The 27,958-nt window shown below is 38.6% G+C and overlaps 1 protein-coding gene across 1 annotated transcript; it reads left to right on the top strand.

Annotated features, from left to right (window-relative positions):
• On the top strand, positions 605 to 27,958 carry LOC100624891 (UDP-glucuronosyltransferase 2C1). The gene is made up of 6 exons (XM_021101409.1): positions 605 to 1,449; positions 8,667 to 8,815; positions 17,571 to 17,702; positions 22,330 to 22,417; positions 24,108 to 24,327; positions 26,922 to 27,958. The coding sequence occupies exons 1-6, from the start codon at positions 729 to 731 to the stop codon at positions 27,199 to 27,201; spliced, it is 1,590 nt and encodes a 529-aa protein (XP_020957068.1). The 5' UTR covers positions 605 to 728; the 3' UTR covers positions 27,202 to 27,958.

The following is a 27,958-nucleotide window of genomic DNA, read 5'->3' as shown; positions in this document are numbered from 1 at the left end:
GAGAAGAAAGAGGAGACAATAATAGAATTGAATGTGATGGAAAGAAGGATAAGAGTATCAAGACACCTTCTTCAAGGCTTGGTTTCTCCATTCTAACACATCTCTTCTCAATTAAACAGAAACAGAACTTGCACTCATATGTGCAGTATTCGTAAAAATATTTTTTTCTCTTCGTCTTAAAAATTGATGTGACTTAGCAGAAAGGGGCCTGAATAACCAGAATGTTTATATTTGAATCTCCCTGCCTAAACACCTCTTAAAACACACAAATCCTTTCCCTCTGGAAGCAAGCGATGGCCTTTTTCCTGTGTGGAATATCTTGCGGAATTTGCAGTAGGAGAAATGCTACAAAACCGTTCTGTTCAAAGGAACATTCAAATGAAACCAAAGAAAAAGGTCCACAAGTCTAGTCTTAATGGATATACATCACATTTACTTAACAGGTTTTAGAAATTACTCTGAATTTGTGTTAACTTTAAACCCCTTTCTTTTAGTACTCTTAAAAAGGAGTTTGGAAACTCATTCTGGGAAGTATTCTATTAACTTATTGACTTTGTTAACCTTTTTTTTTTCATGAATGTAGTTCCTTTTAATCTTTAATACAGAGTACACAATTCAAAGTTCATCCCAACCTACTATATGACTGGGAGTGTCAAGCACAGATCTTTGGATTGGGAATTTCATGTGCTTGGTTTAAAGCCCAGATTTAGTTTGAGCAAGAGTTAATCATGAAGACTGTGAAGGGCTTCTGTGTCTTTTTCGTGCTGCATCTATGTTTCTTCGACTCAGGAATGACTGGGAAAGTTCTTGTATGGCCCATGGATTTTAGTCACTGGATGAATTTAAAAGTTATTCTGGAAGAACTCCAAGTTCGCGGGCATGAGATAACCATCCTGATGCCTTCATCAAGCTTTCTGCTTGATCATGCCAAGCTTCCCTTTAACGTGGAGATCCTTCAAATTTCACTAAGCAAAGAAAGCTTCGTGGAAAAGTTGATTGCTGATCTCTATACACTCTCTTTTGAAGTGCCGAAACTTTTATGGTGGAACAGGCAAGTCAAGATGACACAAATGCTCAGAGATTTTTTTTTGATAACCAGAAGCATATGTGACAGTGCTGTCACAAACAAGGAGTTACTCAGCAGGCTACAGGCAGCAAAGTTTGATGTCTGTATTGCTGACCCTTTAAGCTTTTGTGGGGAGTTGGTGGCTGAGCTCCTCAATATTCCATTTGTATACTCTTTTCGTTTTTCCGATGGAAATGTCTTTGAGAGGCTGTGTGCTGGACTTCCTATGCCTTCCTCATATGTTCCGAGCAGCACATCGGGACTGACAGATAACATGACTTTTGTTCAGAGGCTGGAGAATTGGTTATTGTATGCAGTGAATGTAGTGATATATACATATTTTTTATTTCCAGAATGGGATGAATATTACAGCAAAGTTTTAGGTAAGAGAAACTTGCATGTAATCTTGATTCTTGTTTCACATATAAATATTAGCATTGTTGTTGTGTTTCAGGAGGTTGAGAGTCCGACACAGTGTCTGTGGGGAGGTAGGTCGATCCCTGGCCTTGCTCAGTGGGTTAAGTATCCAGTGTTGCTGGAAGATGTGGCGTAGGTCTCAGATGCAGCTCAGATTCCCTGTTGCTGTGGCTGTGATGTTTGCCTATGGCTGTAGCTCTGATTTGATCCCTAGCCCAGGAACTTCCATATGCTCCAGGTGTGGTTGTAAAATGAAAAAAAAAAAAAGTAAACTGTGTAAAACTTTAAAAAACTATTTTTATGTGAGGACCCAGTATCCTATCGCCAAACTGCTTAGATTGAAAGTAATAATAATAATTTTTCCTTCTTTTTTTGTTGTTTCTTTGTTTTATATAATTGACTAGTAACAATACATTAGAGGAGGAAATAGAGAAAGACTATCTTTTATATTTATCCATAAATCCTTTCGATGTTACTTATTTTTTGGAATACCTGGAGAATCAAATCTGACAGTGTGCTTAATTTCCAAACCTTGAACTACTTCTCTCTTGTTTACTTCTGATATAAAGCTTCTGTCTTTCTGATTAACCTGCTGTTTCTCAGCCTTTCTGTTTGCATTCTATCAAGGCTTGGTTGGCTGGTTCCCAGGCTAACATGTCCTGACATGAAACTAGATAATAAATGAATACATCTTGGCTTCATCTGCTTTTATCTTCCAAAGGAGAGAGGGAAGATTTTTTGCAAAAGGATCATATTTCTAGACTTTTAAACTCGTCTTCATGGATTTCTTCTTCTTCTATTATTCATAGCTGCTTTAGAGGACAATGAGTGAGTTTGACCTTGAGCACAAAGATTTTCTTTATTTCAGCAAGATGTTTTACCACTTTGTTTTTTCCTTTTGCGTAATTGATTTTTTATTTAAGAGCTTGCATTCACTGGTGTTAGGGATACTTTTGCATAGGATTATGAGTTACCTTAGCGGAAGGAGTACCCTAATTACATTGTTTGGTTAGTTTTTTGAGATAGAATTACCATCTAACATTGTATTAGTTTCAGGTGTGAATGAAAAAACTTAATAAGTAGTCAGTCTAAGAAGGAAATGGAAAAAGAAATTTTAAAGGCAATGTGATGATTATAACCTCAGAGACATTCTTTCACCAAGCTCTAAAGACTGTCTAACCTCTTTAACACTCACAGCACAATTATATAAAGTTGTTGCGACAAAGGGTTATACATCAGAGCAGTATACTGATAGTTTACATAGGCCACAGAGGCAATTAATGAGTCAGTGTGACCCCTTAAGGGGGTGAAGGAAGGACTGTTCTTTCCAAGGAGTTCCCTTGTTGGTGCTAGGAGGAAATGACTCACTTGTTCTTTTTCCCCTGTATCTTCAAAGGTGATCTTGTTAATGTACAATGCAGACACAAAATGTACCCTGAACGAGGGAGGGGCAGGAGATGGTAGCTCAAAGGCAGAGAAAACTGTTGAATTTTCTCGTTCTACCTTAAAATCAGTTTGTGTCAGAACAGGTGTACAACATAATGATTCGATATGTGTATGTGTTGCGAAATAATCACCACAGTAACTCAAGTTAACATTCGACACCACCCATAGCTACAAATCTGTTTTTATCTTAAGATGAGAGCTTCTAGGACCTACTCTCTTAGCACAGTTCAAATATACAATACAGTATTATTTACTATAGCCATCGTGGTGTAAATTGCACCCTCGAGATGTATTTTTTTTGGAACTGGAAGTTTTGCCTTTTGATCGTCTTTACCTTGGTAATGTGCCCCCCCTCCAACCTCCAGCATCTGGCAACCACCAATCCGTTCTCTGTTTCTGCATTTGTTATTTCTTTTGAGAGTCCACATTTAAGTGATAGAAACAGTATTTGCCTTTCTCTGCCTGTCTTACTTCGCTTGTCATAATGTCCTAAATGGTAGCTGTCCCTTTTCCATGACACAATAATATTCTCCTGTATATAAAACTGCATTTTCTTTATCCATTCAGCTATTGGAAAGCAGGTCGATTGTTTCCACTTTTTGGCTATTGTACATGATGATACAGTGACCATGGGGGTGGGGAGGGCCAGTAGTAGTTTGAATTTCAATTTTTTCAGGAACGTCCACACTGTTTTCTGTTGTAGCAGCCCCGACCTACATTACCACCAACAGCCTGCTAGGGTTCCCTTTTTCTCCACATCCTCACCAGTATGTGTTATCTCTTATCTTTTTGATGACAGTGTCTAATAGGTGTGAGCTGATACCTCACTGTGGTTTTGATAAGGATTTCCCTGAAGATTAGTAAATTGAGCACATTTGTATGTATTTGTGGGTCATTTGAATTTCTTTTGTGGGAAAATCTCTATAGGCATCCTTTGCTATGTTTTTTTATCTTTTTGAGGGCCATACTCATGGCATATGGAGATTCTCAGGCTAGGGGTCTAATCGGAGCTGTTGCCACCGGCCTACACCAGAGCCACAGCAACACCAGATCTGAGCCACGTCTGCGACCTACACCACAGCTCAGGGCAATGCCGGATCCTTAACCCACTGAGCAAGGCCAGGGATCGAACCTGCCACCTAATGGTTCCCAGTCAGATTCGTTTCTACTGTGCCACAATGGGAACTCCTGCTGGTTTTTTTTTTTTTTAATTGAATTATTTGGATTTTTGCTATTGAATTGTATGAGATCCCTAGACATTTTAGATGATAACCCTGTATCAAAATTATACCTTTCACATATTTCCTCTCATCTTATACATTGCCTTTTCATTGTATAGATCATTTATTTGCTGTGCAGAAGTTTTTTAATTTGAAGTAGACATCATTTTTCTTTTTTTGGGGGGTGCTCACCTGCATGAAAGTATGGAGGTTCCCAGGCTAAGGGTTGAATTGGAGCTGCAGCTACAGGCCTACGCCACAGGCACAGCAACGCCAGATCTGAGCCACATCTGCAACCTACACCACAGCTCATGGCAATGCCAGAGCTTTAACCCACTGACTCAGGCCAGGGATCAAACCCACATCCCCAAGGATATTAGTTGAGTTCTTAACCTCCTAAGCCACAACGGGAACTCCTAGTCTTCACTTTTTCTTGTTAATTTTATTGCTTACACTTTTGTTGTCATATTAAAAAAAATTGCCAAGACCCATGTCAGGATTTTCCCTATATCTTTCTCTTGGAATTTTATGATTTCAGGTCTTATTTATACTTTTAATCCATTACAAGTTAGTTTTGTAAGGGAGTTAAATTAGGATCTAGTTTCATGTTTTTGCAAGTTAATACCTCATTTTCTTCATCAAGATCAAAATTGAATATTTTGAATATTTTGGGTCCCTTTCAAAATATTAGGTGAGCATACCTGCATGTTTGTGGGTTTTTTTTCCCTGCCTTCTTGATTCAGTCCCATTGGTCCATGTGTCTGTTTTTGTGCCTGTACCATGTAATTTTTTTTTCAGTACAGCTTTAAAATAGTGCTTGAAAATCAGACAGGTCGATGCCCTGGCTTTGTTGTTCTTTCTCAGTATTTCTTTTTCTATTTGTGGTGCTTTGCATTTCCATATTGTTTTCTTTCTTGCCATTTTAAACTGTAGTATCTCTGAAAATACTACTAAAAATTATGGTTCTTCTTAAGAATTAAAATTTTCCTTTACATTTGCAATCTCTTGTTTTATATTGCTACTTCTCATTTCATTTTTTAGGGCATTGCTTTTCAATTTCTTCTGGGAAATGATTTCTTGAGCAACTCACAAACAATATGAGAGCTAATTATGATGGTTTCTGCCCAGGAATATGTCCTATGTTCAAAAAGGCATATGACCTAATCGAGGTTAACATGTTCCACTGAGATCTTTTCCTGGGCATTTTGTGACAGAAGCAGATGCTTATTTCTCTAGACATAACACTTTTTAAAATGGGCAGAAATTTAAAGGTCTGGAATCTCACCCTGGTGACAATTTCTGAGTCATGGATCAAGCTGTGACTGATCGAAGCTGGAACTAGGTTGTTTGCTTACTCCTGGGTCCAGCAGTTTAGTGCTTAGTTTTAGAACCTCTTTTTTAGTGAAACATTAGTGATAGGACATAACACTGTAACTGATTCTTTCCTAGAATATTCCTTTCCTTAGAATATTCCTTTGAGGACTATATCAAAGTAATCTGAGAAAGAAGAATCTAGGCTTGGTAAGTAGAAGAAAAACATTTTTTGACTCATAAATTTTATTTATTTATTTTTATTAGAGTATAGTTGAGTTACAGTGTTGTGTCAATTTCCACTGTACACCATAGTGACCCAGTCATTCACACATGCACACACACACATATACATTCTTTTTCTCATATTCTCTCCCATCATAGTCTCTCCCAAGAGACTGGATATGGTTGCCTGTGCTATAGAGTAGGACCTCATTGCTAATCCATTCTAAATGTTATTGCTTCTGCTAACTCCAAACTCCCCATTCATCCCCCATCTTCCCCCTCCACGCCCCCACTGTTGGACACCGCAGTTCTGTTCTCTATGTCTGTGAATCTGTTTCTGTTTTGTAGATGGGTGCGTTTGTGCCATATTTTACATTCCACCTGTAAGTGATAGCATATGGTACTGATCTTTCTCTCTATGACGCTGCTTAACATGAGAATCTCTAAATGTCCATCGACAGATGAATGGATTAAGAAGTGGTACATACATAAAAATAGAATATTATTGGACCATCAAAAGGACAAAGTAGTGCCATCCATAGCAATATGGATACAACTAGAGAATCTCATCAATTTTAAAATTCTATTAGGCATATATTGTCTTTTAGGATTGATTTCAGATCTTCATTATACAATGTATTCCAACTATATGTTTTCAAATTTTAAAAGTATAAGTCATAACTTATATAATTATTAATCAGAACATGAAATGATATGATCTAATAAGTGATGAGAAAACCAGTATAATCGTATCTGGTTCACAACAAATTTTGAGGACTATGTATAAATACTTCTGGAGAAAAAGGAACGGTAGGATAATACCGTAGACACAAGAATGATTAATTTCTTATGGGCAATCAAATCTTAATTTAGAGGATGATCTTTTCTACCAGATAGAAATAGGCAAGTTAACATTTAACTTCACAGTATCTGAACGCAAACATCCACAGTATATCAACAAGAAATAACAAATTAAATATAGGCACATTTTCCTAAAGGGGTAAATAACTCTTCAATCACTCAGTATTCAACAAATGTCCCAGCATATCAAATATGGCATTGCTTTTGGAAATGCTTTACCCAGCCTCAGATATTTTCTCACAGTTTCCTTATCCAGATCAAATTTTTTACTTCTCCTACTATATTGTTTTTATAGCAAAAGAGTGCGTTAGGCACACTAGAGTTCTCACTCAGGAGAGGAGATTTAACAGGAAAAGGGTATTATCTTAATATGGAGGAAAGTGGATCAACAATATGACCCCACAATTCTACTCCTGGGTTTATAATCAAGAAAATTGAACATGTGTCCACACAAAACATACACGTGGATGCTCATAGCACCATTATTCATAGTAGACAAATACGGAAACAGCTCAAATCCACATCAACTGATGAATGAATAAACAACATGAAGTATATCCTTTTAGAAATATCATTCAGCCACAAAAAGTAATGAAGTACTGATCTATGCTACCACATGGCTGAACTTTGAAGAAAAGTTATGCCAAGTGAATGAAGGGAGCACAAAGGACCACCTAGTGTATGATTTCATTTACATGAAGTGAAATAAGACTCTTCTGAAACAGACAAAGAATGAAGTAGATTAGCAGTTGAGTCAGGGGCTGGGAAGAGTGAGAGATGGAGAAACATTGCCGATGGATACAGGATTTCTTTTGGCAGGAAGGAAGTTTTCTAAAACTGAATACTGGGGGTGGTTTCACATCCTTATAAATATGCTGAAAGCTACAGAATTGTTCATTCAAAAGGAAGAAGCATATGACATTATCAATTATATCTCAATAAACTGTTATTAAAAGGCTGTGGGATTAAACCATCACACAAAGAGAATAAGATTGCACCCATGGCTGACACCCCTAAGGCTTCACAATGGCATATGCACTGAGTATGAAATGAAGATCGAATACCTTTCCCATTACGGGAATCACACCCCTGAATTACCGAGAGTTTCTTTTGGTCTCTTACATGGAAAGATTGTCCCGCTCAGTTCAAATCCCTCACATTTTCTAATCAACATTTGAGCACACTTAGCACATCAAAGAGACTATTCAAAAAGTCACATGCTGAGAAACAGGAGAGCTATGCTTTCCTTGTATTGGTGTTATTAAATACGTATTTCGAAAGGATCCCAAAACTCTAGGTAAGTTTGCCCATACCACAATAACTGAATAAAATTCAGAAATAAAGATCTGACTCAAAGCTAATGAAAACAATTTATTTCAAGACACTACTCTGAGTTCTTACTCTGTTCATGTTCACTTGAATTCCACTTCAGTGGACAGAGCCCCTTTTGTACAGTTTGTCAGCTAAATATATCTAAATAGCAAATATTTTGCCGCCAGATTTTCAGGCAGTGCGATATCTTCACCAAAGAGAAAAGAAGTCTTGTGAGGAACTTTCATTTTGTATACCAAGGGAGAGCATCCCCTTATTATTAAAGAGACGCCCTGTTTATTAAAGCTTTGCATTCCAGATAGGATCTAATTACTTGGGGCAGCTGACTCCCAAACACTATGAAGAAAAAAGATGGATAAATTACAAAATCTTTTTTAAAGTTATCCAAGGCTTCTGGAGCAATGAAGGCAAGACTAAACTGGAATTCCAGAAGAGGAGGAGACTCAGGCTGACAATCACTGGCTGAGCTTCATGTTCAGCCAACTCTGAGCATGTGTGGATTCTGAGCATGGAATAGGTTCCAGGTTAGCTCAAGACAAAAGACTATTGACAGAGAGAAAGCAGCAGGATTTGGGCTTTGTTCCATATGTAAATATGTGTCTGGCCATTCACAATCTCACTATCATGTAATCTCCGTGGGGCAAGACAATTGATTTCTCATGGGTTACGTGGGACCGGTATTTGTTCTTTAAAGATTTTCCTTAGAAATTTCAATGGTGAAACAAAACAATTCCTACTTAAATATCAGTTTGTTTTCCCGTTTTCATGTTTTATGAATTTTTATTCAGGAAAACCCACCACATTATGTGAGACTATGGGAAAAGCTGAAATGTGGTTGATTCGAACCTCCTGGGATTTCGAATTTCCTCACCCTTCCTTGCCTAATTTTGAATATGTTGGAGGACTGCACTGCAAGCCTGCGAAGCCCCTGCCTAAGGTCTTTAAACGTGCTTATTTTTGCCTGTTTGAGTATTTACTTCCTGGAATAATTCTTTAAATTTAATTTTATTGGAATGTAGTTGATTTCCCATGTTGTATTAGTTTCGGGTGGCTAGCAAAGTGAATCAGTCGTACATATAAAGACATCCATTCTTTTTTTTCCCCTATAGGTTATGACAAACTATGAAGTAGATTTTCCTGTGCTATGTAGTAGGTTTTCAGTAGTCATCTATTTTGTACAGTGGTGTGTGTGTGTTATTCCCACCTTCCTGATTATTCCCTCCCCTAATGGTTTGTTTCACCTGTGGTAACCATAGGATTGCTTTTGAAATCTAGTTTTTCTTTACAGTATTTTTTATTTTCCTTTTTGAGCATTTATCTTTTGAAATGATTTCAAGCTAATTATTGATAGTGTTTGATCCTAAAGCAGAAAACATGGACACAGAAATTAGTGTCTATGATTCTCTTAGACTCTTATACTATATTAAATAGGAATAGTAGCCTTCATTTTGTGTTTTGTCTTTTTTTTTTTTTAATATATTTTGTTTTGCTGTTCACCATGGGGACAAAGTTACTCATACATGTATACATTTTTCTCTTCCCATTGTTCTGTTTCGATGTAAGAATCTAGACATACTTCTCAATGCTACACAGCAGGATCTCATTCCAAGAGCATTAGTTTGCATCTGATAACCCCATGCTCCCGATCCCTCCCACTCCCTCCCTCTACCCCCAGGCAGCCACAAGTCTATTCTCCAAGTCCATGATTTTCTTTTCTGTGGAAAAGTTCATTTGTGCTGTATATAAGATTCCAGTTATAAGTGATATCATATGGTATTAGTCTTTCTCTTTCTGACTTTCTTTACTCAGTATGAGAGCCTCTTGTTCCATCCATGTTGATGAAAATGGAATTATGTCGTTCTTTTTAATGGCTGAGTGGTATTCCATTGTTTATATATACCACCTTATCCTAATCCATACATCTGTTAATGGACATTTGGGGTATTTCCATGTCTTGACTATTGTGAATAGTGCTTCAATGAACATGCACGTGCATGTGTCTTTTTAAAGTAACGTTTTGTCTGGATATATGCCCAAGAGTGGGACTGCATAGATTTCTAAGGTACCTCCATACTGTTCTCCATAGTGGCTGTACCAGCTTACATTCCCAACGACAGTGCAGGAGGGCTCCCTTTTCTCCACACCCCCACCAGCACTTGTTATTTGTGGACTTATTAAGGATGGCCATTCTGACTGGTGTGAAGTGGTATCTCCCGGGAGTTTTGATTTGCATTTCTCTTACAATCAGCGATGTTGAGCATTTTCTCATGTGTTTGTTTGCCATCCTTGGAGAAATGTCTATTCAGGTCTTTTGCCCATTTTTCAGTTGGGTGGTTGGCTTTTTTGCTGTTGAGTTGTATAAGTTGCTTTGTACACTCTATAGATTCAGCCCTTGTCCGTTGCATCCTTTGAAACTATTTTCTCCCATTCTGAAAGTTGTCTTTTTGTTTTCCTTCTGGTTTCCTTTGCTCTGCAAAAGCTTTTCAGTTTGATTCGGTCCCATGGGTTTATTTTTGCTCTAATTTCTATTGCCTTAGGAGACTGACCTGAGAAAATATTCATGATGTTGATGTCAGAGAGTGTTTTGCCTATGTTTTCTTCTAGGAGTTTGATGGTGTCCTGTCTTATATTTAAGGCTTTCAGCCATTTGGAGTGTATTTTTGTGCATGGTGTGAGGGTGTGTTCTAGTTTCATTGCTTTGCCTGCAGCTGTCCAGATTTGCCAGCAGTGCTTGCTGAATAGACTTTTTTTCCCCCATATTATGCTCTTGCCTCCTTTATCAAAGAGCAGTTGACCATAGGTGTCAGGGTTTATTTCTGGGTTCTCTATTCTGTTCCATTGGTCTGTCTGTCTGTTTTGATACCAGTACCAGACTGTTTTGATGACTGTGGCTTTGTAATATTCCTTGAAGTCTGGGAGAGTTATGCCTCCTGCTTGGTTTTTGTTTCTCAGGATTGTTTTGGCGATTCTGGGTCTTTTGTGGTTCCATATAAATTTTTGGATTGTTTGTTCTAGTTCTGTGCAAAATGTCATGGGTAATTGGATAGGGATTGCATTGAATGTGTAGATTGCTTTGGGTAGTATGGTCATTTTTACAATATTGATTTTTCCAATCCAGGAACATGGAATATCTTTCCATTTCTTCACATCTTCTTTAATTTCTTTGATTAATGTTTTATAGTTCTTGGCATATAAGTGCTTTACCTGCTTTATCAAGTGTATTCCAAGGTATTTGATTTTTTGAGGTGCAATTTTAAAAGGGATTGTATTGTTGTATTCCTTGTCTAATATTTCATTGTTGCTATACAGAAATGCAACTGATTTCTGAATGTTAACCTTATATCTGTCTTGCTACTTTGCTGAATTTGTTAAGCAGTTCCAGTAGTTTTTGGGCTGAGTCCTTAGGGTTTTCTATGCATGGTGTCATGTCATCTGCACACAGTGACAGTTTTATCTTTTCTCTTCCCATTTATTTCTTTTGTTTGTTTGTCTAATTGCTGTGGCTAGGACTTCCAAATCTATGTTGAATAGCGGTGGTGAGAGTGGGCATCCCTGTCTTGTTCCAGATTTGAGTGGGAAGGCTTTCAGTTTCTCTCCATTGAATATTATATTTGCTGTGGGTTTGTCATAAATCGCTTTGATTATGTTCAGGAGTGTTCCCTCTATACCCACTTTGGCGAGAGTTTTTTATCATGAATGACTGTTGGACATTGTCAAATGCTTTTTCTGTATCTATTGAGAAGATCATATGATTTTTGATTTTTCTGTTGTTAATGCCGTGTATGAAATTGATTGATTTGCATATGTTGAACCTCCCTTGCGAACCTGGGATGAACCCCATGTGGTCATGGTGTATGATCTTTTTGATATGTTGTTGGATTTGGTTGGCTAAGATTTTATTGAGAATTTTTGCATCTATATTCCTCAATGATATTGGCTGATAGTTTTCTTTTTTGGTGGTATCTCTGTCTGGTTTTAGAATTAGGGTGATGGTGGCATCATGGAATGCCTTTGAGAATGTTCCTTCTTCAACCTTTTGAAAAAGTTTAAGGAGGATGGGCACCAGTTCCTCTTTATATGTTTGATAGAATTCACCTGTGAAGCCATCTGGTCCTGGACTTTTATTTCTAGGGAGTGTTTTTATGACATATTCAGTTTCATTTGTAGTGATGGGTCTGTTCAGTTGTTCTGTTTCTTCTTGATTCAGTGTTGGCAGGCTGTAAGATTCTAGAAAGTTGTCCATTTCTTCCAGATTGTCAAATTTGTTGGCATATAGTTGTTCATAGTATTCTCTTATGGTTTTTTGTATTTCTGCAGTGTCCGTTGTCATTTCTCCTTTTTCATTTCTAATTTTGTTTATTTGGGTTCTTTCTCTCCTCTTTTTAGTGAGCCTGGCCAGGGGTGTGTCAATTTTGTTTACCTTTTCAAAGGAGCAGCTCTTGGTTTTATTAATTTTCTCTACTGTCTTTTGAATCTCTGTTTTATGGATTTCCTCTTTGATCTTTATAATTTCCTTCCTTCTGCTGACTTTAGGTCTTGTTTGTTCTTCTTTTTCTAATTCATTTAGGTGGAGGGTTAGGTTGTCAATTTGAGATCTTTCTTCTTTTTTTGAGGAAGGCCTGTATTGCTATGAATTTCCCTCTGAGCACTGCTTTTGTGGTGTCCCATAGATTTTGAGAGGTTGTGCCTTCATTATCATTTGTCTTGAGGTCCTTTTTAATTTCCTTCTTGATTTCCTCATTGACCCACTGGTTTTTTAGTAGCATGTTGTTTAGTCTCCATGTAGTAAGTTTTTGTCTCATTTCTTTTCCTGTGGTTGATTTCTAGTTTCATGCCATTGTGGTCAGAGAAGATACTTGAGATAATTTCTATGCTCCTAAATGTGTTGAGGTTAGCTTTGTTCCTCGATATGTGGTCGATTCTTGAGAGTGTTCCATGCACATTTGAGAAGAATGTGTATTCTGATTTTCTTGGATGTAGTGTCCTGAAGATATCAATTAAGTCTAATTTTTCTGTTGTTTCCTTTAGGGACTCTGTTGCTTTATTTGTTTTCTGTCTAGAGGATCTGTCCATTGGTGTGAGGGGGGTATTAGAGTTTCCTACTATGATTGTATTCCCATCAATTTCTCCCTTTATGTCTGTTAATATTTGTTGTATGTATCTGGGTGCTCCTGTATTTGGGGCATATATGTTGACGATAGTAGTATCCTCTTGTGTAAGGATCCCTTAATCATTAAATAGTGTCCTTCTTTGTCTTTCTTTATGTCTTTTGTTTTAAAGTCCATTTTGTCTGATATGAGTATTTCAACTCCTGCTTTCCTGTCTTGTCTATTGGCGTGAAATATTTTTTCCCACCCCCTTACTTTCAATGTATAGGTGTCCTATGTCCTAAGGTGAGTTTCTTGTAGGCAGCATATTGAAGGTTTTTGCCTTTTTATCCACTCAGCCACTCTGTGTCTTTTGATTGGAGCATTCAGTCCATTGACGTTGAAGGTGATAATTGATAGATGATTATTTATTGCCATTTGAAACCTCATTTTCCAGTTAACTCTATGATTCCCCATTCTTCTTTCTTTTTTTTGGTTGGATAGTCTCTGATTATTTTCTGCTTGAGAGTTTTTCTTTTCATTTTTTGCAAATGTAATGTTTGGTTTTGGCTTGTGGTTGCCCTGATTTTTAAGTATATTAACCCCTTCCTGTAATTTTGTGTTTTAGCCTGATAGTCCTGTGGGTTCAAACACTTCATTACCATTCTAAAATTAAAAAGAAAAAAAAATTTAAAAAGGAGTCTATTTATTTCCTTATTTCCCTTGCCCAGATTTTATGATTTTGATGACTCTTTTTTTCTTTTCAATTTTATTTTGTTTTAAACATGTTCACGATTAAATCTGTATGCTGGCTTATTTGAGTGACTGCTCTCTGATTGTGGTTTCCTCAATACTAGTTCTTCCTCTTTTTTTTTTTCTTTTCTTTTTGGTTTAGCAAAGCCCTTTCTGTATTTCTTTTAGTCTTGGTTTTGTATTGCTGTATTCTTTTAACTTTTGCTTGTTGGAAAACATTTTTATTTCCACTTCTATTTTAAATGATATTCTTGCTGGATAGAGTATTCTAGGTTGCATAGTTTTTTCTTTGAGCACTTTAAATATCTCTTGCCATTCCCTCCTGGCCTGTAGAGTTTTCTGTAGAGAAATCAGCTGATTACCTTATGGGGGTTCCCTTGTTGTTAACATTCTGCTTTTCTCTAGCTACCTTTAGGATCCTCTCTTTATCATTAACTTCTGCCATTTTTATTATAATGTGTCTTGGTGTGGGTCTCTCTGGGTTCAACTTGTTTGGGCCCCTCTGTGCTTCCTGTATCTTGAACTAAGTATCCTTTAGATTTGGGACGTTCCCAGTGATAATTTCTTCAAATATATTTTCCATCCCCTTATCTTTTTCTACTCCTTCTGGAATTCCTCTTATGTGTAGATTGGCCTGCTTTATATTATCCCATAGGTCTCTTAAATTGCTGTCATGTTTTTTCATTTGGTTTTCTGTCTGCTGACCTGATTGAGTGATTTCCATTATTCTATCTTCCACATCACTAATTCATTCTTCTGCATTATTCCTTCTGGTTCTTACTGCCCTTAGCTCAGTTTGTAGCTCTGCAAATGAATTTTCTAGTTTTTCTTGGCTCCTCCTTATATTTTCTAGATCCTTTCTGAGGGAGTCTGCATTACTGTTCATATCTTCTCTTAATTCCTTCAGTATTTTCACTATTCCCCTTTTGAACTCAAATTCCATCAGACTGCAGAAGTCTGTTTCATTGTTGACTGCTTTAGGTGAGTTCTCCTGTTGGTTTAACTGGGAGTGGTTCCTCGGGTTCTTCATCTTGCTTGTTATTTTCTTTTTCTTGGTGGAGGTGTACTCCCCGTGGCTGGGCAGGGTTTTCCCTGGCTCTGCTGTGGAGTATTTCCCAAGGGCTGGCATTGTTGGTCGGTCTTCTTTGAGGCAGTGTGGCTTTTCTGGAGGGTGGGCGGGGCTGACAGGGTCTCTCTGAAGCAAAGGAGGACTTCCTGAGGGCAGACAGGACTGGGAGGTCCACACTACGATGGGAGCAAATTTCACTCGGCCAGGCAGAGCTTGCTCTGGTGTTTCTGGGCTGTTGGGCTCTTGCAGGGGGCTGGCAGTGCTGGGCACTGCTCCACAGGATTGTAGCACCTCCCAAGGGTGGGAGTGGTTAGCCAGTCCAATGGGAGACAAAGGGGCATTTCCCCAGGGCAGCCTGAACTGGCAGGACCATCCCACAATGGAAGCAGATTTCCCATGGCATGCCAGAGCTTGTTCTATCATTTCTGGGCTGTGGGACTCTTCTAGGGGGCTGTCAGTGCTGGGTAGCTCTTCCACAGGAGTGCAGTACCTCCCGAGGGTGGGAGCAGCTAGCTGGGCCACTGGGAGACAAAGGGGCAGGGCAGCCAGAACTGGCAGGACCGCCCCGCAATGGAAGCAGATTTCCTGTGGCATGCCAGAGCTTGCTCTATTGTTTCTGGGCTGTGGGACCCATCCAGGAGGCTGGCGGTGCTGGGCAGCTGTTCCATGGGGGTGCAGCACCTCCCGAGGGTGGGAGCAACTAGCGGGGCTGCTGGGAGACAACGGCGCACTTCCTGAGGGCAGCCAGAACTGGCAGGACTGCCCTGCAATGGAAGCAGATATCCCATGGCCTGCTTGAGCCTCCTCTACCTTTTCTGGGCTTTCCTCCTCAGCCTGCTCCTGGGGACTAACCTCCAGAGCTGAGGTCTTGGTGCCCAGCCCCCACCCAGGCATCTAGATTTTTGGTGACTGTGGCAGTAGTTCAGATGATCTGTTTGGCTATCACTCTGCTTTTCAGATCTCAGACCTACTGCTGTGCTCTTCTCAGGGTCTGGAGATCCCTCTGATTTGGTTACTCTTTCCATCGATTAGGTGACTTTCCAGGATCCCTTTCTCCTCCACAGTTCCCTTTCGGGAGTGCCTATCATGCCCCGATTTCCCTTCTCTCACTCTCCTCTTTTCTCTTGTTTTACCCTGTAATGTCACAAGATTCTTGCCGTTATTGGAGTTTAAGTTCTTCTGCCAGCAATTAATTGTTGTTCTGTGTGACTCATTTACCCTGCAGATGTGTTTTGTTGTTGTTGTTGTGTTGGTGGGAGAGGGTCAGCACATCCCCCTGCTCTACTCTTCCTCCCAATTTGTTTTATGTATTATTATCCAATTGAAGTAGTCCCCAGTATTTTGTTATTTGAAATTCATTCATTATTTATGAATATGTACTTTTCTACATAACTTTTAAAATATGTTCCAGTATCTTAAGAAAACTATGCTATAATTGGAAATCAATTTGTAGAGATTGATAGCTTTACATGTTAAGGCAATCCATCTATAATCATAGTCTAATGGTTAATTTTATGTGTCAACTTTCTTGGATCACAAACCCATCTCTTGAGCCAAACATTATTCAGGAAGTTACTTTGAGGGTATTTTTGGATGACATTAACATGGAAATATGTGGACCTTGAGTGAACAAATTGTTCTCCATTATGTGGGTAAGCCCCATCCAATTAGTTGAAGACCTGAATAGAACAAAAGACTGAACTCTCCCAAGCAAAAAAGAATTCTGCCTATAGACAACCTTTCAGACCTGAACTACAAGAGTGGCCCTTCTCCAGGTCTGCAGCCTAGTGGCCTATTCGGCACATTTTCAACGTGCCAGCCTAGATAATCATATGAGACAATTCTTTAAAGTAAATGTATTTCCTGTCTTTCCATTTCAAGGGTCACACTATTTTTTTGTCTTCGGCTTAGGTTTGTTAGTAGTTATACATGGGAATGAATTTTTTGTTTTTTACTTCACTGTGATTAAATATGTTATTTTTATTTTGTATGCAAATCCATATATTTCCAGGATATTACTGTCATCTTCAGAGTATGTATTATAATTATTTCTGCATTACTTGTCTGGTCAGGAAATTTACCTGCCTACCCCATTTTAAAGTGTGTTTGTGGAATCTTATACAAAGAGCAAATATAAACGCAATAAAATAAAATTGAAATTTAGAAAACAAAGTAAATACCACAAAAGTAGGTCATTATACTGACAGTAATTTAGCAGAAAAATGAGAGATAAATATGAAGCAAAGCCCCAGAACTATTTCACTTAAAGCAGAAATCAAATGCTTTTCCTTTGGAGCATTGTAGAGAAGATGTTGGAAGGCAGTGGAGAGTACTGAATATAATCATTGGCTTTATCATCAAAAGCTAAATTTAGAAATTTGTCTTTGCCTGCTAATGCTGTGTCATCTTGGACAAATTACTCGGCCTTTCTGAGATAGCCATCACATCTGCAAATGTATACAGATACATACCTCTTAAAATTACCATGCATCTAAGTTAAATAATACATTTAAAGAATTCAACACATGGCAGAAGATAACATGTCAGTAACTTGCAAACAAACACATATGTATGCTCCTCTAATATGCTGCAAGAAACCTCCAATGTAAATCATTTTTACTTGCTCAATAACACATGATCCAAATCATATTTTATACTTGAAAATGGTTAAAATATGAAAAGGCAGACATGGTCTAATAGTTGAGACACATGGAGAAAATTGTGTGACCATCTTCTTTTTGTAACGATAAGCTTTCATATTACAAAGACTGTTTTCTTCACAGGAATTAGAAGAGTTTGTTCAAAGCTCTGGGAAAGATGGAGTTGTGTTGTTTACTCTGGGGTCAATGGTCAAAAACCTCACAGAAGAAAAGTCTAATATGATTGCATCAGCTCTTGCCCAGCTTCCACAGAAGGTCAGATAATCTTATCTTTTGAGGGGCAGCTAATTTTTTTTATTTTATTTTCCCACTATACAGCAAGGGGATCAAGTTATCTTTACATGTATAAATTACAATTACATTTTTTTCCCCACCCTTTGTTCTGTTGCAACATGAGTATCTACACAAAGTTCTCAATGCTACTCAGCAGGATCTCCTTGTAAATCTATTCCAAGATGTGTCTGATAACCCCAAGCTCCCGATCCCTCCCACTCCCTCCCCCTCCCATCAGGCAGCCACAGGTTTTTTCTCCAAGTCCATGATTTTCTTTTCTGAGATTTTCATTTGTGTTGGATATTAGATTCCAGTTATAAGTGATATCATATGGTATTTGTCTTTGTCTTTATGGCTTATTTCACTCCGTATGATATTCTCTAGATCCATCCATGTTGCTGCAAATGGTATTATGTCATTCTTTTTTATGGATGAGTAGTATTCCATTGTGTATATATACCACTTCTTCCTAATCAAATCATCTGTCGATGGACATTTGAGTTGTTTCCATGTCCTGGCTATTGTGAATAGTGCTGCAATGAACATGCAAGTGCTTTAAAACTCATGACGATCTCCTTAAAACGTGCTTAAATACAGGAAAAGTTAGTGGTGTTATTAATATCAATTTGAAGGAATTGTAAAGAAAAAGAATTAAATGTCAAAATAGACTATTTTATTACTATCTTGCTTTATCTTGCTTGTATCCTTGCCATAGCAATCAGACAAAAAGAAAGAAAGAGAGAAAGGAAAATAAGATGTATCCAAATTGAAGAAGAGGGAAAATTGTCACTCTATGCAGATGACATGACAATATATATCAAAAACCCTAAGGTCTCCATACAAATCTCCTTGATATGATCAATAAGTTCAGCAAAGTAGCAGTATATGAAATTAACATTCAGAAACTGGTTGCATTTCTGTATACTAACAATAAAATATTAGGAAAGGAACACAAAAAACAATACCTTCACAATCACACCCCCCCCCCAAAAAAAAAGACCTGGTAATAAATCTCACCAAGGAGGTGAAAGACTTACACTCTGAGAACTATAAAACATTCATCAAGGAAGTTAAAGAGGATTCAAAGAAATGGAATGATATTCCTTGCTTCTGGATTTGGAAGAAGTAGTATTGTTAAAATGGCCCTACTTCCCAAAGCAGTCTGTAGATTTAATCTGATCCCTATCAAATTCCCCATGAAATTTTTCACAGAACTAGAACACATAATTCAAATATTTGTATGGATTTGTATGGAAACCTTAAAGACCCAGAATTTCCAAAGCAATCCTGAGAGAGGAGGAAAAAAAAAAAAAAAAAAAAAAAAAAAAGCAGGAGTCTACCTCTCCCAGAATTCAGACGATATTCCAGAGCTACAGCAATTAAAACAGCAGGGTACAAAAATAGACATATGGACCAGCAGAACAGAGTAAATAGAGAGCACAGAAGTAAACCCAGACACTTACAGTCAGTCAATGTTCAACAGAGGAAGCAAGAATATAAAATGAGGAAAAGAAAGTCTCTTTAGCAAGTGGTGCTTGGAAAACTGGACAGCTGCATGTAAATCAATGAAATAAGGACACACTCTTAACCAGGCACAAAAAATAAACTCAAAATGGCTCAAAGATTTAAACATACTATGAGATACCATAAAACTCCTAGAAGAGAACATAGGCAAAACATTCTTTTATATAACTCTACACATGTTTGATTAGGTCAGTCTCCCAAGGGGATACAAATAAAGGTAGAAATAAACAAAGGAGAGCTAACCACACTTACAAGCTTTTGCATAACAAAGGAAACCATAAAAATGGAAAAGATAAGCTATGGAGCCAGAGAAAATAGTTGCAAACAATGCCACTGACAAGGGCTTAATCTCCAAAATACGCAAATAATTCCTACAAGTCAACAACAGAGAAACAAACAACCCAATCAAGAAAGGGGTAGATGACCTAAATAAACATTTCTCCCAAGAACACATAAGTAAAAACCAGAGATGAAGACTGCCATAACTGAAATGAAACATACACCAGAAAGAATCAACAACAGATTAGACAACATAGAGGAACAGATCTATGGGCTGAAAAAGGAAGTAGTGGAAATCTCTGAAGCTGAACAGAAAAAAAAAAAAAAAAGAATTTAAAGAAATGAGAGAAGTTTTAGAGAACTCCTTGACGGCATCAAGCATATTGACATTAGCATTCTAGGGAGTCCCAGAAAGACAAGAGAAAGAGAAAGGGGGGTAGATTACTTATTTGAAAACATAATAGATGAACAGGTCCCTAACTTGGGAAAGGAAAGAGTCAAGCAAGTGTGGGAAGCAAAGTGAGTCCTGAACAGGATAAACACAACTAGGATACCACTAAGACACATTGTAATTGAACTGGCAAAAATTAAAGATCAAAGGAGTATTTTAAAAGCAGAGAGGGAAAAGGAACAAGTGAAGTACAAGGAAACGCCTGTAAGGCTGTCAGCTGACTTTTCAGAAGAAAGTCTGAAGGCCAGAAGGAATGGCATGATGTATTTAAAATAATGGAAGAAAAAAAAAAACACCTATGACGAAGTAAACTCTACCTAGTAAGGTTCCCCTTCATATTTGATGTAGAGCTCAAAAGTTTTACAAGCAAAGCAAGGCTAAAAGAATTCAGCCCCACCAAAGCAGGTTTACAAAAAATGTTAAGGGGTCTTCAATAGTGAGACTGAAAAAGCCACAGCTAGAAACATTAAAAACCAGAGTTCCCATCGTGGCTCAGTGGAAACAATTCTGACTAGCATCCATGAGGACACAGGTTCAATCCCCAGCCTGGCTCAGTAGGTTAAGGATCTGGCGTAGCCATGAGCTCTGTTGTAGATCACTGACGTGGGTTGGATCCTGTGTTGCTATGGCTGTGGTATAGGCTGGCAGCTATAGCTCTGATTCGACCCCTAGACTGGGAGCCTCCATATGCCATGAGTGTGGCCTTAAAAAGACAAAAAAAAAAAAAGAAAAGAAAAAAGGAAACATCAAAAACCTCTCAGAGAGGAAAAGTCCTGGAGAGATAACATCACTGATACATTCTTTTATACATTTAAATAATTAAATTATGAAAATAATCCTTTTCACATCTTCAAAAAAGTGAAAAAAGGAAAACACTTACTAAATAATTCTAGGAAGCCAGATTCACCCTGATACAAAAGCCAGATAAAGACATCACCAAAAAATAACACTACTACAGATCATGATCATGTCTAATATAGATAATAAAACACTCAAGAAATTACTTGCAGATCAAATCCACGAGACTATTAAAATGGTTTATTTACCATATTTACCATCATAAAATGGTATTTTATGCAAGGGCAGTTCCCAACAAGTACATCAGTCAATATAATCCTTGGCAGGAATATAACGAAGGGAAAAAACTGATCATTTCAACTTACACAGAAAAGGAAGTTGACGAAATCCAACCATTCCTCCTGATAAAGTATCTCAAGAAATGATGAATAAAAACCAAAGTCCTCAATATGATCTAGGATATTTCTGAAAAACCCACAGGTTATCACATACTCAGTGGTGGAAAGTGAAGTTTTCCTCCTGGGGTTCCCGTTGTGGCTCAGTAGTTAACAAACCCAACTAGCATCCATGAGAACATTGACTTGATCCCTGGCCTCGAACAGTGGGTGGAGGATCTGGCCTTGCCATGAGCTGTGGTTTAGGTTGCAGACACAGTTGGGATACGACGTTTCTGTGGCCCCGGTGTAGGCCGGCGGCTACAGCTCTGACCGGACCTCTAGCCTGCGAACCTTCACATGCCATGGGTGTGGGCCTCAAAAAAAAAAAAAAAAGAAAAGAAAAGAAATTTTTTCCTCCTAATCTCGTAAATGATATATGGATGTCTCCTTTCACTGTTGCTATTTTACATTATATTAGAAGTCCTAGCCTGGGAATTACACTGGTAAAAGAGATTTAAGGCATCCACTGATGAAATAAAGAGTTATTGCTTAATGACACAGAGTTTATGTTAGGGATGATGAGAACATTTGGGGTCTAGATAGTGCTGAGGGTCACACAATATTGTGGATGTACTTAAATGCCACCAAGTTCTATACTTACAATACTTTAAAGTGATAAATATCATTCTGTATATCTTACTGTAATAAAAAAGGCAACACAAATCTTAATTCCATGTTACTTCCAAGTATATAATGAAGGTCAAAGCGGTAATAATTTCTTTGTGAGGTAAGTAACTTCCTCCCCCCCACCCCGTGCCTCTGAAAACTTGGTTCAAAAAATCCACTTTGTCAGAGTGGCCTAGTGTTACCAATATGCAATGTTTCAGATACAGATTATCATTTTTTTCTTCATCTTCTAAGTGAGAATTAACCTGAGGATGACAGATTATTGATTAGGATTACATGATAGATTATTGATGGGGATTAGTGAAATCATTTGAAAACATGGTTGTAGTATCAGGAGGTTTAAATGCATTCACTGCTTAATCACTAAGGGCCTCAGTTTGCTCATCTGTTACCTGGAGACATTGAACAAGATTAATTCTAACTTAATTGCGTCACTCTGATACAATGTGTTTCTAAAAATCTTCTGGTAGAGTAAAGGCATTTCCCTTTACAGGTTGTGTGGAAGTACTCAGGAAAAAAGCCAGAAACCTTAGGAGACAACACTCGGCTATATGAATGGATTCCACAGAATGATGTTCTTGGTAAGAACAAAGAGAAGAGTAAATAGAACTGAATAAGGAATAATCTGAATGATTACTCGATAACAAATAGAACCGAGGAATTTGTATTCAAAATAAGCAAAAAATGAAAACAAGAAAAACCCCAGACATGTAATGTCTTCCCATTTCTTTTGGAGGGTGTTAAAGAAAAACATGTTCATGGGCTGTAAGGCACACTGTATTCAAGACCATCAGGGATAAGGATAGCTACTGCTGCAATGGACATGAACCGTCAGGCAGAGGGCTTGGACTCAACTCTGAGCGCAGAAAGGAAAAGTGGGACATTGGTAGCCGAAAGGCAGAGTGTCAGGTTGACTGGATGAAAAATTACCAAGAGGACACAACAGGGGAAAAGGAAGAGACTGGCAAAAGCAATCAGACTGTTCCTGAAGGCAGTCCTGGGTGATCAGACATCACTGGGGGGGAAGGTGAAGGATGAGCCAACAGCCCTAAAGGGGATCGGATAGCAGGGCCCAGAGAACCTAGCTCAACTGCCTTAGTAGGATGTTTTCAAAACTGGGCAATGCAGAGAGGTACAGACGCTCCAAAATCAGAGCCTCCCTGAGAAGGGAATTTAGAGGATTCTGACTAGAGTTTGGTCAAGGATAGGATCTTTGTCAAGCTCTGAGATAAATATGGAACCTCGGCTTCTCCCATTTATGATGCAGTCCCTCCCGCCTCAGCTTCAGAGTCAGGAGCGCCCCTTTAGATCGGGCTCTGGTTAACTTGAGCACACCTTTAGATGAGGCTCTGGTGCAGTGCCCTCTTGACCTTCTGTATCCGTTTTCTCTCTTCTTTTCTGGAATACAACTATCTGGAAAATAACCTATAAACCATTTCACTGATCATAATATTAAAAATGATTCCATATCACTTAACATTAAGCTCTGGAGTTCCTGTGTGGCTCAGTGGGAATGAACCCATCCATCCCTGGCCTCACTCAGTGGATTAAGTATCTGGTGTGGCCAAGAGCTGTGGGGCAAGTCGCAGATACGGCTCGGATCTGCCATTGCTGTGGCTGTGATGTAAGCTGGCAGCTGCAGCTCCAGTTCCACCCCTAGCCTGAGAACTCCATACACCCTGGGTGGAGCCCTAAAAACAAACCAAAAAATCAAGGTCATAATCCCATTTTCCTAACCAGAGTACTTCATGCACTTGCCAAAGTCTGTCTTTCTAGTCTGTTATGCCAACATTCTCACGATGAAACCCTGCACGTTTCCCCTCCCTTTCCCCATTCACACAAGCAGTTGGGAGGTGCCCAGGCCAGGGATTGAACCCGAGTCACAGCAGTGACCCAATCCATTGCAGAAATGATGCTGGGTCCTTAACCCACGGTGCCACAAGAGAACTCTCCTTCACCACTTTTTATCAATGTGTTCTTACCCCCAAGTACTTCTTCAATGGCAATTACTCTCCATCGCTTAACTCCACCCTTAGACCGTTCTGAGCTTTGTGGAATGACCTAATTGCTGGAATCCCTAATTGCTGCTGGACATGGAATATTCAGTTGCTGCTTTCTTTACAGACTCTAGAAATTTATGTATGGCCTGATGGCACAGAAGTATGCAGACAAGGTTACTGAACCGAATTAATGATTGATTCATACAAGTGTCATGAGTGTCTATTTCTGAAATTCTTACGACTTAGAATGATGATTTTTTTTTCTTTTTAGGTCATCCCCAAACCAGGGCTTTTATCACTCACTGTGGAACCAATGGCATCTATGAAGCTATATACCACGGGGTCCCTGTGGTGGGAATCCCCCTGTTTGGTGATCAGTTTGATAATATTGCTCGTGTCCAAGCTAAAGGGGCTGCTGTTCAATTAGACTTGCTCACAATGACGAGTTCTGACCTACTCAATGCTTTGAAGGCAGCTATTAACAATCCTTCGTGAGTATAGAACCTATTATTTTCTGAGAAACATCAGAATTTTAAAAGGAATAAATTGTCTCATTCAATTAATTGATTCATTTTGCATAATCACCAGGACATAGTTAATATCAAATACAACTGCCTTTTACTTTGTCACATTCTATGAAAACATTTAGCTTCACCTACTGCTACTGGGTGACAGAGTACCTCAATGACATTAACGTAAAGAACTAAGCCATTGTTAAAAAGACCCACATATTTTTAGAAATATTTATAATTTCTTAAAAAAAAACTGTAACTGCAATGTATACATCTAAGGATAACCTGACCACCTTGCTGTACAGTGGGAAAATAAATTTAAAAAAAAATAAAAAAAATTGCAGATATTCCATGATAAAGAATTTAGGCAATGTGTCAAAATCCTAGAGAAATAAAAAATGAAAAATCACTTAGCTTTCCACATGTAGCTGTAACCAATTACCAGTAAAGAAATATTTCTTCAGATATTTCCTCGTGCTAATTTATAAATAGAGGGGTTCCATTGTGGCTCAGTGGTAACAAATCTGACTGGTATCCGTGAGGATACAGCTTCGATCCCTGGCCTCACTCAGTGGGTTAAGGATCCGGCCTTGCTGCAAGCTGCTGTGCAGGTTGCAGATGCAGCCTGGATACTGCATTGCTGTGGCTGTGGTATAGGTAGGCAGCTACAGCTCCAATTGGACCCCTAGCCTGGGAACTCCCATAGGCGGCAGGAAACTTCAGTACATTCTTGTTAGGAATGCAAATTAGTGCAGCCAGTCTGGAAAACAGTACGGAAACCCTCAAAAGATTAAAAATAGGAGTTCCCATTGTGGCTAGGTGAGTTAAGAACCTGACGCTGTCTCTCTAAGGATGCAGGCTCGACCCCTGGCCTTGCTCAGTTGTTAGAGATCTGGCAGCTGCCCAAGCTGTGGTGTAGGTCACAGACGTGACTTGGATCTGGTGTTGCTGTGGCTGTGGAGTAAGTAACAGCTGCAGCTCTGATTTAACCCCTAGCCCAGGAACTTCCACGTGTGGCAGGTGGGGCCATAAAAGGAAGAAGAAAAAAGATGAAAACTGCACTGTACCGTAATCCCACTTCTGGGTATATATCTAGAGGAAAAGGAAACAGAATTTGGCAGAGATGTCTGCACGCCCACATTCACCGCAGCATCTTTAACCATAGCCAAGATGTGAAAACAACTAAGTGTCTGTTGGATATAAAAGACGTTTTATGTGTATGTGAAAGGAGTACCAGTTAGTAATGAGAAAATAGGAAATCTTGTCATTTGTGACAAGATGGCATTGTGAATTAACTGAATTAAGCCAGACCGAGAAGGAAAAATACTGCTTGATATCACTTATATTTATATGTACAAAGTCAAATACTCAGAAACAGCAGAGCAGTGGTCACCAGGAGGTAGGAGCTGGAGAAGTGGACAGGTGTCAGACAACAGGACAAGCTTCCGATAAGCTGAAACTTATTTCGATGAATAAGTTGCACGGTACTTTGTACAGCATGTAGATTACTGTAATCATAAGTAAAGAAATTCCCAGCAATGAATGATTACGTTTGTTATGTTGTCCTTTTTCCAAAAAATCAAGTCAATCTATCATGCGAAAAAATATGTCAAACATTTAAAAATTGCTAGGCTTTGGATAAATATTTCTTTAAAAGCAGGAAAAGTCTTACTAAAATTTCATATGAATCTATGAATAAATATTGATATGAAGGATTTGAATTCATTAGTGTTTCCAGTGTTGGTCAATCCAGAGAGACTTTTACTATGAAGTCGTCTGTGGACTTTCAGTCCATCTGCCTTTTAAATGGCATATCATCACTTTTATTGCTGTATTTTAACTGTAACATTTTCAGCGCTTCCAGCGGGCACAATGTCCATCACCACAATTGCCAGTTTTCTTTAGCATTAGTTTGCTCTTTATGTGGATTCAATGATGATATTTATGTTTCAGTACAGCCCTTGTGTTGCTGAAGGATTCTGGTTTTTTTTTAACATTTTACCTGACAAATATTTTGTTTCCGTGTCTTGGGGTTTTGTTGCTGTTGTCTCCTTGTCTTCCTGAGATATATCCACACGGACTTATTCCTGAAATTCTTGTACATTAAGAAAGGTCTGTCTTGGGTTTTCTTTTGTAAACCAAAGGGAAACAGGCTTTGTCTCTCTGTTTCTGGTTCACAATTCTCTTTTGCATGCTGTTCCCCTATTTTCTACAATTCCATGTTCTGTAGTCTCCGTAAATGAAGACTCCACTTCCGAGTAGGAGGAGAGCATGCTACACTCCTATTGCTGAACCTTGAAAGTGCTATTTCCAATTAGAAATTATTTTCTCCCCTACTTCCAATCATTATAGAGGCTGTGAAACATCCGACAAATTCCACCTGATAGGCCAGCATAGGTAGAAATAGCTCAAGAGGAAACAGATGTCCATAGGCATTCTAAACCCTTGGGAATACCGTGTATGATGCAGTGTCTTAATCCTTAGGTCATACACTTATAATGATACAAAACAATTTTTGGCATGTCAGGTTTTCAGCAAAGTTTTCAAGTCGCTATTTATGTATTCAATTTCAGCTATAAAGAGAATGCTATGAAGTTATCAAGAATTCACCACGATCAACCTGTGAAGCCCCTGGACCGGGCGGTCTTCTGGATTGAGTTTGTCATGCGCCACAAAGGAGCCAAGCACCTGCGGCCAGCAGCCCACGACCTCACCTGGTACCAGTACCACTCTCTCGATGTGATTGGGTTCCTGCTGGCCTGTGTGGCAGCGATTACATTTCTGGTCACTAAATGCGGCCTGTTTTGTTGCCGGAAGCTTGGTAAAACTGCAAGGAAGAAAAAGAGAGAGTAGGTTTTTTGTTTGTGTGTGTACCGGTTGATCTGGAACAATGTACAGAGTTCATCTGAACTCATTCGGCCATGGATTGGAACCAGATTCCTCTCCTACTCTTCTGGGTGCCTGTCCATTCCTCAGCTTTGTCACATGCAACATCGAAGAATCGCCCCTGCAATGTGCCATGTGATTTAGAATTAAGGTTTAAGATAATCTATTCCTTGAAAAGAGATGCTAAACAAATAAACACATGGAAGATGCTACCGTTAAGGACTTACTGCTTTATTTTGCTTTCTGTTTAACCAACTAATGCACTGTTGGAGGCCTTAGGAACATAAGGATTCCTGCTATTTTCCGTACTGATCATATTGAACATTTTCTACATATGTACCACAGTTTTGGGTCCAGTATGAAATAATTAGTGCATATTCTCCAAAAGAACTAGACGAGAAATAGCATGGAGCACACGCTCGCCAGAGCTTCCCTTCCAGCCAGGAAGGTCAGGAGACTGTTAGGGTTTCTACTCTGCTGCAAAGCACATTTCAGACATCAATTTCATTCATCCTTTCCTATGACATGTTTTTGAATTTGTCCCCCCAGAAATACAACACACTATTTTGTGTCTTTGATGTGAAGATTGTCCTTTGATTGGATGTTAATAATAGTACTTCATTTGTATTGTAACACTCCATGGCTTCAGAGATGTGGATGATTTTGATAAGTTAGCATGATCAGTGGTATGATGGAATAAAGTAAAAGATTGGAATTTAATACC

Source organism: Sus scrofa, chromosome 8 (genome assembly GCF_000003025.6).
Source record: "Sus scrofa isolate TJ Tabasco breed Duroc chromosome 8, Sscrofa11.1, whole genome shotgun sequence".
Classification (NCBI taxonomy): Eukaryota; Metazoa; Chordata; class Mammalia; order Artiodactyla; family Suidae; genus Sus; species Sus scrofa.
Note: the sequence above shows the minus strand (reverse complement) of the source record. Positions and strands in the feature narration are given on the sequence as shown.

What these genes read in the sequence shown, in the direction of transcription:
- LOC100624891 (XM_021101409.1), top strand. Translation starts at nt 729, where the DNA reads ATGAAGACTGTGAAGGGCTTCTGTGTCTTTTTCGTGCTGCATCTATGT. An exon ending in TCCACAGAATGATGTTCTTG is followed by an intron (nt 22,418 to 24,107) that starts GTAAGAACAAAG and finishes TTTTCTTTTTAG; the next exon opens with GTCATCCCCAAACCAGGGCT. An exon ending in GCAGCTATTAACAATCCTTC is followed by an intron (nt 24,328 to 26,921) that starts GTGAGTATAGAA and finishes ATTCAATTTCAG; the next exon opens with CTATAAAGAGAATGCTATGA.